The sequence below is a fragment of the Carex rostrata genome, chromosome 17 (genome assembly GCF_964058835.1).
Source record: "Carex rostrata chromosome 17, lpCarRost1.2, whole genome shotgun sequence".
Taxonomy (NCBI): domain Eukaryota; kingdom Viridiplantae; phylum Streptophyta; class Magnoliopsida; order Poales; family Cyperaceae; genus Carex; species Carex rostrata.
In genome coordinates this window covers 5,380,775-5,397,388 of record NC_135934.1, presented here as the reverse complement: position 1 = coordinate 5,397,388, position 16,614 = coordinate 5,380,775, and the positions used below count along the sequence as shown (strand labels likewise).

Sequence of the window (16,614 nt, the reverse complement as noted above, 5' to 3'; positions counted from 1 at the left end):
TCATTTTTTTTTTACCCAAGACCGGACCGTTCATTCGGTCTTAATTTTTTCAATTATACGCTAGACAATAAATATCATGAACGGGATGCATAAAAAAAGATATCATGAATCATTTTTATTTGTCATTTTCTTCATTATTTATGACGTGGATGGATAGATGAAAAGATGTATTAAACAAATATAATGTGTAAAGTTAAGAATAAAGAAGAATGGGCCATTAATTTTCTTCATATATATATTTGTTATGTGGATGCATGGTAAGTTACTTAGATGCAAAGATTTATTAAACAAATATAAAGTCCAAAGTTAACAACATACAAACATACAAGGATGGGTCATGCATTTGATTTCTTGATTTGTGGATACATGAAAAGATTTATAAAAAAAAAAGAGTTAATAATAAATTAATAATATACAAGATGCATGAATCATTTTCTTTATTTGTTATATATGTGGATTGTTAGTGGCAAATATTGACAGGAATGACACAAATTGAAATATATAACATTATTTGTTTAATAAGGAGAAGGGAGCCACAGGTGTAGAAAAAAAAATGGAGATAAAATGTGGAGACCGGATGGTACGTTCGGTATGGAGAAAAAATAGTTTGGATGGAATCTTCTGTGGCAGAAATTGTGCAGTAATCGTGAAAAATTGAAAAATTGAAAAAAAAAGAAAAAAAAAGAAAAGAAAGTTGAGACTGAACGGTCCGTTCGGTACTTATGGTTTAAAAAAAACAAACAATCATATTAGTTCCGTAAAATTCATTTAATTATTTATGGTTTATAAAAAAAATTTGCCCTTCTCACCTCAAACTCGTTTCCTCTCCTCTCTTGACCAGGTAATCATACCAATCTGCAAATACAAATGAATATATCAAAACTAATTACTAATTCTAATTCTAATTGAAGGAATAATCATTATATATTCAATTACTCGCTTAATTTTTGCTTTTTACGTCATCTTTTTATAGGTAGAAAACAGATTGGCTTTCGAGAAGAAACAAAAATTATCACCACTAGTTGAATTGGCAGTTTGGCACCCAAATCCGAATTCAAAGAATCCAACTTTTCTCCATCCCAATCTGGATCTTCTCTGGGCTCGCCTCTCTACATTGCGAATCCAGATCCAAACCCAGCGGGCCCCAATAACAGCGGCCCTGCACTTGACTTCCTCTCTGACACTGAAACCCCACAAGAAGAAGAACAAGCACTAGAAAAAAAAGATGGTTCAGGATTGTGGTGAAGAAAGGGATATAATGAAACTATTGTGTTTGTCAGGTGGTGGAAACAAGTTAAGATGCCAGAAAGAAAGAAGGCTAGACGAGTGGATTGAATACTACTACAAAATATGGAGAGATGGAGAAAGGAGAGAGCAAGCACGGCTCACTTATTTGTTACTTGCCAAGGCATCTTATAATAATGACAATTTCGAGTTTCCTATGGCAATGGATGAATTTTTGGAGGTTGCACCACCAAGTACTCAATAAACTAGAGTGCCTTCCTCACTTCTCATGTTCTCTCTGGCGGTTCACTGGTTGTTCTTTTGAGCATTTTGACAAACACCTCTTGTGCTAGTTGTGTTGGAATTTTCTTCAAAAAATTAAATTTTTGAATAAAGTTTCTTGATTATATTGCCCTTTTGAATTTTGGAGTTTGGTGGCTGATCTTGCCAAGCAATGATCCGGAAGTCACTATGATTTTAATTTATTTTATTTTACACAGAAATGGTACCGATATTTTTATCCGTTGTATTTATATGAGGTAAAATAAGTAAATTTAAACTGATGGCATCAAATCATCAAAATATTAAGTACATACTACATAGTAAGAAATCAAATCAAAGCTCTCGCTTCTGCATCGAGTAATATTTTCACCGCCTGGTGGGTAAAGACTATCATCTTTTTTAATCTGCACCATTAAGATTTTCAAAGATCAAAGATTTTTCATAATGAACATTAAAACACTTGTTATAAAAAATAAAAGACCAAGCCAATTTCAAATTTGGATGGGCGTGGAGAGATTTGTATGGGAATGGGGATATTTCTTAAAGCACAAGCCAATAAATAATTTTAATTTTAATGGGGAAATATCTAGATTAAATATTTTTTATTGGTATATATCTAAATTTCCCTTTTAATGCTATTGAATTTTTAGAAAGAGAAAAATCGACATATTTACAGGAAACGCTATCCTCTGCGGAGGTTTTCCCTGCGGTGGTTTCGATCTGGTCCGTTCGTTTCGGATCGGACGGACTGGATTACGAGTTTACCAAATTTTGAGTTTTTTTAAAATTCGGACAAGATCTGATTTGGTCCGTCCGATCCGAAACGAACGGACCAGATCGAAACCACCGCACAGCACCGCAGGAAAACCTCCGCAGAGGATACGCTCTCTATTTACAGTGGATCGTAGAGGACAATTCAGGATTTGGACATCGTTTTTATTTTGGGACACATGATATGATGGGGCATGTACTAGATTGATATTTGTTTGACATTAGGTGTACAATTATCCTCTTTCTTATTGCTTGTAAACATTTTTTTGGTATATATTAATAAAAGATTAAGGTGTCATCCATTTAAAAAAAGGGGGGAATTTCATGTATACCCCTCAAAAACTTCAAAATTACGTATTTCCTCCTCTAAATTTCATAATATCATATTTATCCCTCTAAACTTCAGAAATTCACAAATTTACCCATTTTATTACCTTTTCTATTAAAAATCATTTTAAATTTATAAAAAGTCAATTATGCCCTTCCCCTACTTTCCCTTCAGCTCTCATCTTTGTTAGAACTTAGAAATTTATAAACTCCCATGATGCTCAACGATCTAGCTTGATGCCCATTACAGAAATCCAAACCAAACATTTTTTCTAAACTAAGACAAACTTATAAATAGGAGAGAGACATGTTGGAGCACGTTAGCAGAGGCAAACTTGTTAGAATTCATTCTTTAAGTAGGCTTCAGGAGATCTTTGAAGAAAAATTAAAGAAAGTAACTCGGTTTTTGCTTGTATTAGATGATATATGGGAGTTGAACGATGCAAAATGCTGGGAGACACTACTTGATCCAATGAATTTTGAATTGTGTATTAAGGTTTCCGGCTTTCTTGCAGTATGCTGAAAATTCTTGGTTCTAAGGTTACTGGTATAGCATTTTTTGGTTTCGGATCTGATGATGGTACAGCCCCTCTTTTGCTGGTACAACCCTTTTGTTGCTGGTTTTTTTGTTTAATTTCTTATAATGAAACCTGTAGATTAAAAATTAATCGTATCTCTTGATGGAACTCTCCTCGTTAACACATTAAACATTATTTTTGGAGGTCAAACAAACACTACTAGTAAACAATTTTATGCCCAAATTTGCATTTGCCGTTATAAATAAAAATAAAAATATACACTTTTAGTTAGTTTAAATTTCCAGTTATGTTATTCTCAAGACATGCCTAGTTTATTGCTAAAGAGGAGTAATTAACAGGTTAAAGTCTTCCAAGAAGAAATCAATTTCATAAGAGAAAGAGGAGAATTTAGTCAGCACAAAACCGCTGAAGAAAAACCTCTTTTTAGAAGAGAAGTTTCGTATGCAAATCTCGAGCTCGAAATCTCCTCGAAAGAACCAGTATGATTAATAAAGTATATCAGATATGGTAAGAACCGAAGCCGAATGCTTGATAGCTAAATGTCATTTAGACTTGATAATATTTATCCAAAAGAATAAAATTTTCATACGAACCCCTATACATTGTAAAATCAATTACTGGTACAAAATCTGACTAAAATTCAACATCACAGATGGCACAGTTGCTCGGCTACGTGGTGTACCTGGTATAGCAGCTTGTAGACCTATTAACTGTTTTCGCTTCCTCAGCCAGTGAAGCAAGCAGAGTATTGGCACTGGCAAAAACGCTAGTAGGGCCAACTGTTGAGCTACATTACTATGCTGTCATATTCCAGAGGGAAGTGATGGGAGAGCTGCCCCGAGCCAATTGGCACGTGCATGGTGTATATACCATGTCTTTCATGCTGATATGTGCATGCACACATGAAGTTGAGAGTTGCAGGAGAAGAGAAGGGAAGGAGATGGGAAGGAGATGGGAAGGGCATAATTGACATTTTATAAATTTAAAATGAGATTTAATAGAAAAGATAATAAAATGGGTAAATTTGTGAATTTTTGAAGTTTAGAGGGGTAAATACGATATTATGAAGTTTAGAGGGGAAAATATGTAATTTTGAAGTTTTTGAGGGGTATACATGAAATTCCCCCTAAAAGAAAAATCAGAGAAAGAACAATTTTTTAATTTATGAATACATTCAAATTAATTTATGAATTTTTTAATTCTGACCGCTTGATTTTATACTAAATTAATTTGAATATTTTAATTTTTTTTGTATGTAGACGCAACACTCGTAAGGTAGACGGGTTTTAACAGTTCAAATTTATTATTTGAAGTTAATTCAATAGATTTTAGAGTTGAGTTCACAAAATATATTTGATGAACTTAGGAACACCCTAGTTCTACTCCTGAGATGTGTTTATTTGAAAAATATAAAAAGTAAATTTTGAAGTTTTTGAGGGGTATACATGAAATTCCCCCTAAAAGAAAAATCAGAGAAAGAACAATTTTTTAATTTATGAATACATTCAAATTAATTTATGAATTTTTTAATTCTGACCGCTTGATTTTATACTAAATTAATTTGAATATTTTAATTTTTTTTTGTATGTAGACGCAACACTCGTAAGGTAGACGGATTTTAACGGTTCAAATTTATTATTTGAAGTTAATTCAATAGATTTTAGAGTTGAGTTCACAAAAAATATTTGATGAACTTAGGAACACCCTAGTTCTACTCCTGAGATGTGTTTATTTGAAAAATATAAAAAGTAAAAAAGAACCTAAAATATTAATTTTGGGGCATAATTTGTATCTAAATTACAAGCCCAAATTGTTGAGTATATTGCACAGCTCGGTTCAATAAAAAGAAATTAGAAATTCAGTTAAAACCTTGATACCCCTATCCAGCCTTTTTCGGCCAAACCTACACCAATTAAATTTCCTGCGTCATTACCAAAGTTGTTTTACTATTAAGCATGTTGATAAACATAAGAAAACATTATATATAGGTTCTAGGACTAATTATAATAAGCCCAAACCTGTTTTTCCTTTCTACTAATTATAATAAGCACCCTGTTTCATTGAAGAAACAACCACATACAATTCGCACCTAGTTTATGTAAACCAAATTCATCTATGATAAATTACAAGTTATTTACGGCGTGTTGATTTAATTTTATGTTTACAACCTGCTCGATAGAATTGATAATCCGATTTCTTTTTTTATCAAAAGAAGAAAGAAGAGGTCTAGAAAAAAAAAAAACTTACGTTTTACTCCTTCATATAAACCAAATCCAACCTAATTCTGACACTATTACAATTTGAACCGAATCCTTTATACTAAATTACAAACCATTAGGAAGAAACAAGACACCGTATATTTATCTAGAACACAGAAAGCAACAGGATTAACAAAAAAATGAGGTTCTAGCATTATGCTTATGAGGTGTTTGTTGAGCCCTTTTGTCTTTATACCATAGTAGGAATTATCGTTATCGGGATCGGGATCTGTCCCAGCCGATACCGATACGGGATTGGAGTATCGGTTCAGGATCGGCTTAGGATCGGCTCAGGATTGAAATTTTTTTTTTCTTTATGATTTGCTACGTGAGGATCGACTTAGGATCGGATCGGACTCGGCCGATATTTCCTACTATGCTTTATACCACCAAACACCATGCATTTATCCAAAAATAGTACCTTTTTTGTATGTATAAATACCCCTAACCATCACTCCTCTCTACTAATCCAAACATCTAGTGCTTACCATATTCAACAAATTAATATGGCAACCTCTCTCTCTCATTTTCTCCCTCTGTTTCTTGGTCTTCTGTCATAGGGCTATTGCACAATTTGGCATTGGTGGCCAGAGCGCGTGGCACAGCTCGCGTAGTTTTGGAGATCCAAGAGGATGTCGGTTTGTCATTTGACCGTCTTGATGCACTAAATCCATCTCGGCGTGTGCCATCCGAAGCCGGCGTGACTGAATATTATGAAGAGAGTAAGGAGATGTTACGTTGTGCTGGTGTGTCGCTCAAACGCTATACCATGGAGCCTAGAGGCCTTCTCTTGCCAACCTACCATAACGCACCTTCCCTTATTTATATAACGCAAGGTTTATTTCTTGCTCTCCGACTCTCTCCTTAATTCCCTCGTGTTCATTAATAATCACTAATGCTACAGTATAAGTAGTTCAAACATTTACATTTGCAAGTCTCATAAAGCACATAATTACACCTTGATGCTTTTTGTTTTGTTGCAGGAAGAGGTCTTATTTCAACCGTATTTCCGGGCTGCCCTGAAACTTTCCAATCTTTCCAACAACAAGCCGAGCAATATGTGCAAGGTACCGTGAGCGAGAGTCAATACAGACTTCGGGATGAGCACCAAAAGGTCAGGCGCTTCCAACAGGGAGACATCATCGCTTTACCAGCAGGTGTCACATTCTGGTGCTACAATGATGGTGATATTCCTATGGTTGCCGTACATGTCTTTGACACGAGTAACACCGCCAACCAGCTTGAACCTATGCATAGAGTAAGTCATGTCAACCCGTTCAAAAGCATGCATTATTGTGACACTTTTTTTTATATAAATTTTGCACCTCGATGATTAGTCATGACTAACAACATAATCCGGATTTTAGTGTTTCCACTTAGCTGGAAGGTTCCAAAGTGTTGAACCAATGGGCGAAACAGAACGCCGATCATTGAGAACAACCCAAATATTAAGCAACAACGTGTTCAGTGGATTCGACACTCAGACGCTAGCGGAGGCTCTCGGAGTGAACCCAGAATTAGTACGGAGACTCCAAAGTCAGAATGATCCAAGAGGTGAGATAGTCTTCGTCAAACAGGGACTTCAGATGCTCAGACCTTCAAGGAGTCAAGAGGTGCAACAACAAGAGTTCGAGGAGAGCATGGAGGGGCAACAGTTCGGCAAGAGTATATATGGACCGCAAAACATTACCAACGGCTTGGATGAGACCTTCTGCACAATGAAGATAAGGAGCAACATAGATATTCCTTCTCGTGCTGACTATTTCAACCAGAGAGGCAGTAGAGTTGCAATTCTCAACAGTCAGAAGCTTCCGATTCTCAATCTGGTGTAAATGAGTGCCACAAGAGTTGTTCTCCAAAGGGTGAGACCAGTTCTTCAAAAAAAAAAAAAAAATGAATTGAGTGATCGAAATTGCTAGTTCGTCTAAAATACTAATTAAACCTCTAAATTGGAACTTTTGCAGAATTCCATGATTACACCCTACTGGCATATAAATTGTCATAGCTTGATGTATGTAACTGGTGGCCAAGGGCGGGTCCAGGTCGTCAACCACCGTGGTAAGACTGTCTTTGATGGCACGCTCAATCGTGGGCAGATAATTCTCATCCCTCAAAACTTTGCCGTCCTTAAGAGAGCCGAACGCGAGATGTTCCAGTGGGTGTCATTCAATACCAACCACAATGCTATGATAAGTCAGATTGTAGGCAAGAATTCAGTACTTCGAGCCATGCCGTTGCAAGTACTGATGCATTCTTACCGATTATCAATGGAGCAAGCTAGAAGACTAAAGTTCAGTAGACGACAGGAGATGACTATTCTTAGTCCTATGTATGAGGAGAGATCAATGAGTGATGTGTCTGGTGAGTCAGTGACTCAGTGAGTGAAGGGAATAAGGATCCCGCTGATAGACTGTTTTTAGCGGTAATCCAAACCTTAATTAATAAATGCCTATCTGGGGCTGTGCGAGGTTGTAGACTTTGAATCAAAAAGGAAAAAAAAATTATCATTATGATATTTGCCTATGTTCTTATTGAAGTATTAATTTCATTTGACATTATTAAAATGTTTGCTTTACTGGTTTAAGAGCTGATTACTATAGCTTCCGAGAAAAAAAATGAAATGGATACTTAGTCTTGAAGGATCATAAAATAGCTCTTGTTGCATTGGCAAACTGGGGCAAGTCTTGATTTTAACTAGATAAAAGAAAATAGGGTTAATTTTTTGTATACCCTCATAACTTTTCTAATTTTTTATTTACCTCTAAACTCTTCAATTTATCTTATTTACCCCTTAACTTTAAAAGCTCTTTCTTTTTTACCCATTACACATTAATTATGAGTTAACTATAATTAAATCCTTGATCAAAATAATAAAAGACAAAAGTACTCATCTCTATTTTATTTTATTTTTATTTTTGGTTGTGCCCCATTGTATTGATAGGATACTGCTACAATAATTTGTGCCAAAAATGGCAAATCAGTTTTGGCTAAGAGAATGAGCCAAAATAAAGGAAAGGTAAAATAAATAAAAATCAAAATAAGTGAAATATGAGATTAATAAAAGGTATGAACGAAAACATAAAATGGCCGTAGCTTGGACTCTTTGTGAGATCTCTACTGCGCAAGCCCCAGTTGCGTATGTGAAAAATATCTCTTTTGCACTGTGTCATGCTCCATAAATTATGTTAATGTCCTTTGTTCATCTCTGAAAATCATGACGTAATGCTCTCTTGAGATTAAAAAATAGAAAATTAAGAAGAGTGATCTTTCATTGAGCATGTAGTACTTGTTGAGCAACAGCACGGGTAAGGGGCGGACTCAGGATTTTCGTCAGGAGGGACAAAAAAATATCGAATCGGGTTTAAATAACTTATCGGATTTAAAACCATTAACTAATTGAGTACTCGATAAAAAAACAATGTTTTGACTTATATTTTCCAATACCCTGACTTATAATTTCTGATCCTATAACTTATAATTATTATTATCAATCATAATTCAAGAAATTTATTTTGATTTTAACACTAAATTTAACCCGAATTACAAATCAAACATTCAAGGGGGGGGCAAAAAAATTTCCAGGGAAGGATAGTCGATTGGTATCAATATATCACCACTAAAACTCAAAATCTATGGCCCCCCGTCCCCACATGCTACAGTAGATCCGCCCTGGTGATGAGCGTGTAGTAGTACTTGAAATTGAAGGTTTGTATTAATTTATCAAGCACACTAAAAAAGAGATCTAATGACAGCATATACCTCATGAAATTTTGATGCAAGAACAGAACTACAATCAAACTAACTATGATGGTACTATCCCCACACACAAAAAAAAACAATACATAGAAAAAAGAAGCACTGTTTTTTTGGAGAAATTTGGCCGTAACCTCAAGAAGGTACTAGTGAAGAGTAATTGTTCTAATGGTACTATCAATGAAACTAAATAGTTGAATATTTAGATTCAAGATTTAAATACAGGATGAATAATTAACATTTTATCACTACCAACGAATAATCAACTATGATCATCATATTTTTTTTTTCAGGCACAGTAATTCCACAATTTATCATCTATAATCAGGCTTTGATGTAAACAAGTTTATATTTTCAACATTCAGATATAGTCAGAATTCTAATACCATAGAAGATACATATAATATTGACAGGTGTGGTTAGATAGCCGAAGCTGTAAACACAAGAAGTAAACGGACAAATTTGGAGTTGGGGTTTCTTAATTTGACGGTGGAACTCGTACGAATATAATTCTTGCAAAAAAAATTTCTAATTTTATCATGTACAAAAGTTACGATATGTTCTCTTCTAAGTGGTTGTATGTTGCATGGTAAATCACATCGATAGAACAAGGGTATGATGGAAAATAAATAAATTAGACAGTATTTAATTGTGGTAACCATAGAAAAAGAAAATAAAAGTTGAGGGATAGATTAGATAACAAAGAGTAGAAGGGCAAATAGATAGTTGTGATAGTCATAATTAGAGGTGCTACTTTTATCTGATTATCCAGATTCAATCCGGAGCCGAACCGGATTCGACCCGGAACCGATCCGGATCCGATTAATTTGGATAGGGTATGGTTTAAAAAATATAATCGGTTAAATTATGGATACATTTACAAAATTAATGATTTAATATCCGATCTGGATCCAAACTGGAACCGATACTGTAATGGGTAGGATATAGGTTTCATTTAATTATCTGACCCATAACCGAACCCGACCCGATACCCGTATAAATACCCGATAAAACATATATTAATAACTATTAATATATAAAAATACAACTTTGCATATTAATTTTTGCATAAGTCGTGGTGAGTCTAGTACTTATGTGAGAAAATATAATGCAATCACATATTCACTATGTTTATATACACAAATGGATGTTAAATTTATTCCTTGTGTAATAACCATATTAATTTTTTAAATATAATTTATTGCTATAAATACGTCTTTCAATATTTGCTGTAATATCTTTTGCATAATACTGAAAATTTATTAATATGTCATTTCTACAAATTATTAGTATTTCATTCATAGATTTTTTGAACTATAGAAAAGTAAATCGTCATCTCTAATATTTTAATTTCTAAAAATTATATCTCTTCTTCAACCATAGAGTTATTATTTTTATTGTATTATGTAGCATGATATATTTTATTATTTATGAACAAGATCAATAGTATAATTTTTATTTTGCAGTAGTTTTTAATTTATAGTATAATGATTTATGATATGAGATGTTTAAAAAAATTATTATATTTAAATGTAAATGATTTTTTAAAATGCTTTGGAGTTGTGACATATACCCGCTTCGGATCTGGAACCGTATCCGAACCGGACCCAATAATCTACAAACAAGTTATGGGTATCTATCTACTCGGAACCGAAAGACCGGATCCGAAAGACTGGATCCGAAATATCTTCAAGTAGATAGGTATTCGGATCCGGACCCAACCCGATTTGAAACAAATAAGTATGTGGATCGAAATTCAAACTCGAACACTTTTAGGGTACGGGTCCAAATATAATAGTATCCGGACCCGACCCAATAGCACCTCTAGTCATAATAAAAACATAGCGTGTTTTACAATTGAAACACAAGCAATCCAGAATCCGTAAATCCAAAATAAAATAGCAAAGGAATTTAAATCTTACAGTTTTGAAGTGCAGACATCTTTAGGCGGAAACGTTAATACTGATCTTCAATGATTTTCCTCAGATCTGATAATAGACTTCTTCAACATTTTCTTTACTTCTCTCTTTTGTAAACTTATTGGACGAAAACATTTTAGAAAATGAGATCCCTTAAAATCAGTAGGGAAAACGTTTCCAGAATATGACCCCTTAAAATAAGTGGGCAGAAAACCTGTTATTTCAATAGTATATGTTCCAATGGAGAAGAGGTTTTTTTTTATATTCTAAGGCAACCTTTGGGATCAGTATATTTATTAATAGCAATTTGAATTTTTTCATCAAAATTCAAATGTCTTTTCGTTAATTTCTTTAAGTGAAATTGATGCACAATAATAACATATAATAACATAGGCCACATAATAAAATAAAACTAACAAGCTGAACAAATTTTGAAGGGCAAATAGAAAATTAATCGAACAAAAGAAGAGGTCCGGAAGTTGAACAAATATTCATAAGCGGAAAAGTTAGTATTACTGTGGAGCGCTAAATTTATTTTTGACAAGAAGTGGACCACTAAATTTATGTTTTGGTGGTTGTTGTTATTTGATTGATTGAACAAATTTTCTTAATCTCGCAAACTACTGACAAGCCACATTTCATTAACTAACCGACGGAAGGCTTGAATTGAACGAAAATTAAGAGTTTTTAAGGCATAATTGAACGAAAAATAAATTGAAGACCTTGATTGAACTCAGTGCCAACGTTCTTTTTTTTTCTTTTTCTTTTTAAGGTTAGAGGGCCAATTATTGCCGTCCCTGAAATAATATTTATAAAATTTATATGTTCGGACTGATTTTGTTCTTTTTAGAATTTTATTTGCTCCTAAAATTTTAATTTGCAATTAATGTTAAATTTAGAATTAATATATTTTTTAATTATATAATTTGAGAATATAGATCGTCAAACCGTTACATTAAGAATTTGAGAGTTGATCCTGAATTTTATTTGCTCTTTGGGATGACGATTGAGCTCATCAAATTAAAATGGATCCGATAAGCATCGTACCTACTCTAAGTCCTCATAATAATATCCAACTTCCAACCACACATTTAATACAGGATTTCATGGGGATATATCCACGGTTAAAACAATACAATGTAATGTTGATATCCGATATCCGAAAATTAGATACGGATATCCAATTTCCGAATATTCGTACGGATACGGATACATATATGATTTTGAATTTTAATTATCCATATCTGAATAGTAGATATATACCATATAGTTTACCATAAATTATGAAATATATATGTATATATTTACGGATATCCGATATCTAATCTGTATCCGTATATATCTGTGTAACATCCGATCTGTATTCGTATCTGAAAATTAAAAGCGACTACGGATATAGTTTTACCACTATCCGATACGTTTGCACCCCTAAATGTCGCATATATGTATCTTATATGGTACGAAAATCTGTTCAAAGATAATAATTGATATATATCGTTTAAAAAAATATAATAATGATTGGCATTCCATAATATATATGACCATTCCATAATACATGTATCTTGCCAATTATTCATTAAACATGTTACTTAGAAAATATAATGATACATCATTTAAAAAATATATAATAATGATTCGCGTTCCATAATATATCTGACCATTCCATAATACATGTATCTTGCCAATTATTCATTAAACATGTTATTTAGTTATTTAAAAAAAAAACTAAATTGACAAATTTAGAGAAAAGAATATTAATTGTGTTAACTATTTTGCGTAACCCTTGCTACTATTTTAACAGTATTAAATTTGTCAGAGCTTTAGCTTAAATCGAAATAATATTACATAAACTCATCCCAGTCTGCAATTTTTAAATCATGATCTCACACGTAATTTTATTTGGATAATGTCATGAAAGGCCTCTAAATTTTTTATTTGTCATAAGTTGACCTCCGAATTTTTAATTTTGACAAAAACACCCTCCAACAGTTAATTTACTACTTAATACTTTACAATTATGATCAATTTGAAGTATGAAATGACCATAATATTCTTGATAAGTTTATCTTTGTTTAAATATTTTTATCATTTGTAATATACTTTACAATATTTAACATTAATTTGAAATTAATAACAATTTCTTATTTTATAACGTATGTTATTTTTTTGTATAAATAAAATTAATTTTATCAATTTTAATTACTTATAAAAAAAATTCTAAACAAATAAAATAGAGCATACGAAGTCTAAAATAGAAAACAAAATAACAAAAATATATCATGTATTATGAATTAATCAAGTGTCTTCATCTTAAAAAAACTTACCAACTTTATACCAATCAAAAAGTCATAAATCATAAATATTTCAAATATTATAATATAAAATATCAGGGATAATTGTCCTTTCGTACTTTCAATTGAGTTAAGTAATAAATGAAAAATTTATAACTCGTTGCTTCATCTGGCAGCTCTTCATATTATGAATTGGGTTGTATAAAAGTTGAGAGATTTATTCTTTAGCTCTCAAATTTCAGTGTTGAGATCAATTACTGTCAGAATAGTTCTAGAATAAAAGTAACAATTCAATAAATATATCAAGGTTACTTAAACAATTCTAATCTGGTCATGGTCATTCAGATTCAACCAAAGTGAAAAGCACCATAGATGCTTTACAGACGAAAACAATACATCAGTAAATTGGGTTCAGATATACTGGTACTATATCAGAAGACTTCAGAAACACATTTTCACTCGGAATCAGAAAAATCCTTGAGCTTGAATTCAAACACCAAATCAGAATCAGAAAAATATGGATCTGGCTCATCTAGCAGCTCATCCAGCTTGTCTTCATGGTATCTTCTCCTTTCTGAAAAAAAATAAAATCAAAATGTAACTGCACGAAAATAATAAGATTCAACTTTTTTTTTCTCTTTTGGACACTGTGATTATCTAATTTTGCAAGATACAGATGAAGTTTTTAAAGCATGCAATTGGCAGTATTTTTCAGGTCAAAATAGGCAACCCAACTAATTATATTCTTTCCAACCTCAACCAAATTGACAATATTACAATATTACAATTGACATTAGCAAAAATATGAAAATAAAAATAGAAATAGGTGCTGCCAGATATTAAACATGCACACAAACACACACACACAGAGGGGAGAGAGAGAGAGAGAGTGAGAGAGATAAAGAGACCTGGTATCGGGGAAAGGATTTCAGGTTCAAACTCCCATTTGAATTCATTATCCTCAAAATCCTAAAATGAAGTATAATAATTAAATACACGTCAATAAGATTCCAAAGAGTTTCTAGAATGTAGTCACATAATTAAATTGCAACAACATTTATATAACAATAGTTGATGTACAAGTTATTCAAGCTAATAGTGATAGATGTGCATCAAACCAGCAGATACATAACATACATAACATACCTTCACAGGAAACACAAGGTCAAACATGTCTTTTCCCCATTCATGCATAGACGACATCACCATTGCAACCTCATCCTTGACACCTAAAGAAGAAGAAGAAGAGAATAATCACTTGCAAGTTACAGTAAACATTTTTTGAAGACAAATGTTCTTTTAATGTGTCTCTTCCTTTTTGGACTGTCAAATTAGCATTTTATCATAAAACAAGAGAATACATTGTACAATGATGCTGATATTAAAAAAATTAAAAAGGTCAACAATTCCTCTAGTTTTCAGTTCTGTACCAGTGCCACTGCCAATTATACCATCATGTACAAGATTACATTTCTAATTTTTAAATTAGAGTTACAAAGTTTTGCAATTACAGAAATCCAGGGTTTATAGAGTCTCAAGGATTTAACATTTCAAGCATCATTGAAAATTTAGTTATAGTAATTTAGGGTTATAAGAGTTACGTTTCTCCATGCGATCCTTTTCCAGCTGTTGAATGTCATTCCCAGTAAAGTGCATATGCTCAATTCCCTCTTCGGCCCACTCCTCACACTGCTTGATCTCCTCCTTTGTCAGGTTAAAGTTCCATTTGACACACTCCGTATTTTCTTGAGCTTTTGGTTCAGTCGAAATATCTTTTGTAACTCTGTTAGATAATCCAGGCTTGCGGATATTGGAGAGATCACCTAGAGGTTTCCTTTCAGGCTTGGGCCCTTCTCCTGCTTGTCCTGTAAGAGAAGAAAATAAACTGAACACCCTTTTGTATTTTTGTTCCCGTAAAAGATTTAGCTGTGATATTTTAGTAACATACCTAAAGGTTTCTTTGCAGTTTTCATAGGCTTTGAGAGATCAGGCTTCAACACATCACCTACTTTACCTGAAAAAAAAAAGAAAATTTTAGTTCACTTATTTATTTTTTTTATTTTTTTTGAGAAAAGGCATATAGCCCATTTCATTAAAGATACCAGAATGTATCTTACAACTAGCTAAGTTTAAACTACCCTAATTTTTACCAGTAGAACACACACAACCTGTAAATATGCAAACTAAATTTTAATTCACTTTGTTTGGCATGTGCTCAGTACTGTAGAAATAGTTAAGTTAATAGGTAATGTGCCTCAGATTATCCACTCCATGGCTGGTTGGATTCACATTAAAATGAATGACCAGGACTAACAAAAGGTTAGTGGTATGAACCAACTAACACTTCACAAGTTCACTGGAATGACGTGGCAGACAACATCACAAGTTTACCAGTACACTAATCCCAGAAAATTTTATATGCATTTCATTCTAAAGTAAATCGTACCTCCGTGCATTACTAAATTCTCATTTTGGGCTCCTTGAATGAGTGAGGCCATGGAAAATTTATTTACCTGAAAATAAAATTAAAGCTAAAGCAAACTCAGGTTGAAATCAAGAAACAAAGGGGCAAGACAAAAGCACCAACTTTTCAACTTCAAATCTAATGACCATATGCTAATAGTTAAGTATCCAGTGCATAAGCTATCAAGTTATGATTTTTTGAAAGTCGGGAACAAATTTACGGGTGCTAATGGGCGGGCTCTTGGTTTAAACCCCAACCCAGTCCATGGTGGCCAAATTCAGAGAAAACCTAAATCAGAAAGTACCCAAAACTGCACAAATTCAGTAAATATGGAAAATCGATCAAAAGAAGTCTCAAAGAGAGAAGAAAAGGAAAGTTCAATATGAAATGGATTGATCAAGATTATACAAGAGACTGGAAGAAATCTTACCGATTTGCGAGAGAGAGACAGTGCGGCGCTAGGAGGAGAGGTAGAGGGAGGATGCACGCGTGCGATTGAGAGAGGTGCTCAGCGCCTAAACAATAATTTGAATTTGGAAAATAGAGAGAAGCGGGTTAATTTGGGAAGACAGCCGTTAAAGGAAAGGGGGAATTTTATATCTCCTTCAAAGATCTCAAAATTACCAAGCACAGATATAAATGCACCGAATCTGAACAGTCGTGTCCGCTTAGTAAGGTCCTACAATTACAAAATATTACCGTCTGAATTAAGATGGACGGACTGGATCGATCCATGGATATCACTGAGAAACTCTTTAATGTGTATCTCTGCTCGTTTTCGATCGG

The 16,614-nt window shown here is 33.2% G+C and overlaps 1 protein-coding gene and 1 pseudogene across 3 annotated transcripts; one reads left to right on the top strand and one right to left on the bottom strand.

The window, feature by feature from the left end:
• The first annotated feature begins 5,563 nt into the window (after nt 1-5,563).
• On the top strand, nt 5,564-7,782 carry LOC144568066 (cocosin 1-like; annotated as a pseudogene). Its single transcript, XR_013515590.1, has 5 exons — nt 5,564-5,570; nt 5,962-6,248; nt 6,354-6,659; nt 6,769-7,263; nt 7,366-7,782. The product of XR_013515590.1 is annotated as a cocosin 1-like (transcript).
• Nucleotides 7,783-13,630: 5,848 nt separating this feature from the next.
• Nucleotides 13,631-16,396, bottom strand: LOC144568324 (uncharacterized). Of its 2 annotated transcripts, none has more exons than XM_078318630.1 (7): nt 16,259-16,396; nt 15,811-15,877; nt 15,313-15,378; nt 14,966-15,229; nt 14,511-14,593; nt 14,273-14,333; nt 13,631-13,938 (listed from the first exon to the last, which is right to left on the bottom strand). In XM_078318630.1, exons 2-7 carry the CDS (start codon nt 15,860-15,862, stop codon nt 13,820-13,822), a joined length of 645 nt encoding a protein of 214 aa, XP_078174756.1. In that variant the 5' UTR covers nt 15,863-15,877; nt 16,259-16,396; the 3' UTR covers nt 13,631-13,819. The 2 variants fall into 2 exon arrangements, with proteins under 2 accessions (XP_078174756.1, XP_078174757.1); XM_078318631.1 differs by having other exon boundaries at nt 15,811-15,895; nt 16,259-16,380.
• Between the last annotated feature and the right edge of the window lie 218 nt (nt 16,397-16,614).

Coding starts and splice junctions, on each gene's coding strand:
- LOC144568324 (XM_078318630.1), bottom strand. CDS start 15,862: ATGGCCTCACTCATTCAAGGAGCCCAAAATGAGAATTTAGTAATGCAC. Junction 15,230..15,312: donor AACTGCAAAGAAACCTTTAG/GTATGTTACTAA, acceptor CTTCTCTTACAG/GACAAGCAGGAGAAGGGCCC. Junction 13,939..14,272: donor AATCCTTTCCCCGATACCAG/GTCTCTTTATCT, acceptor ATTTTTTTTCAG/AAAGGAGAAGATACCATGAA.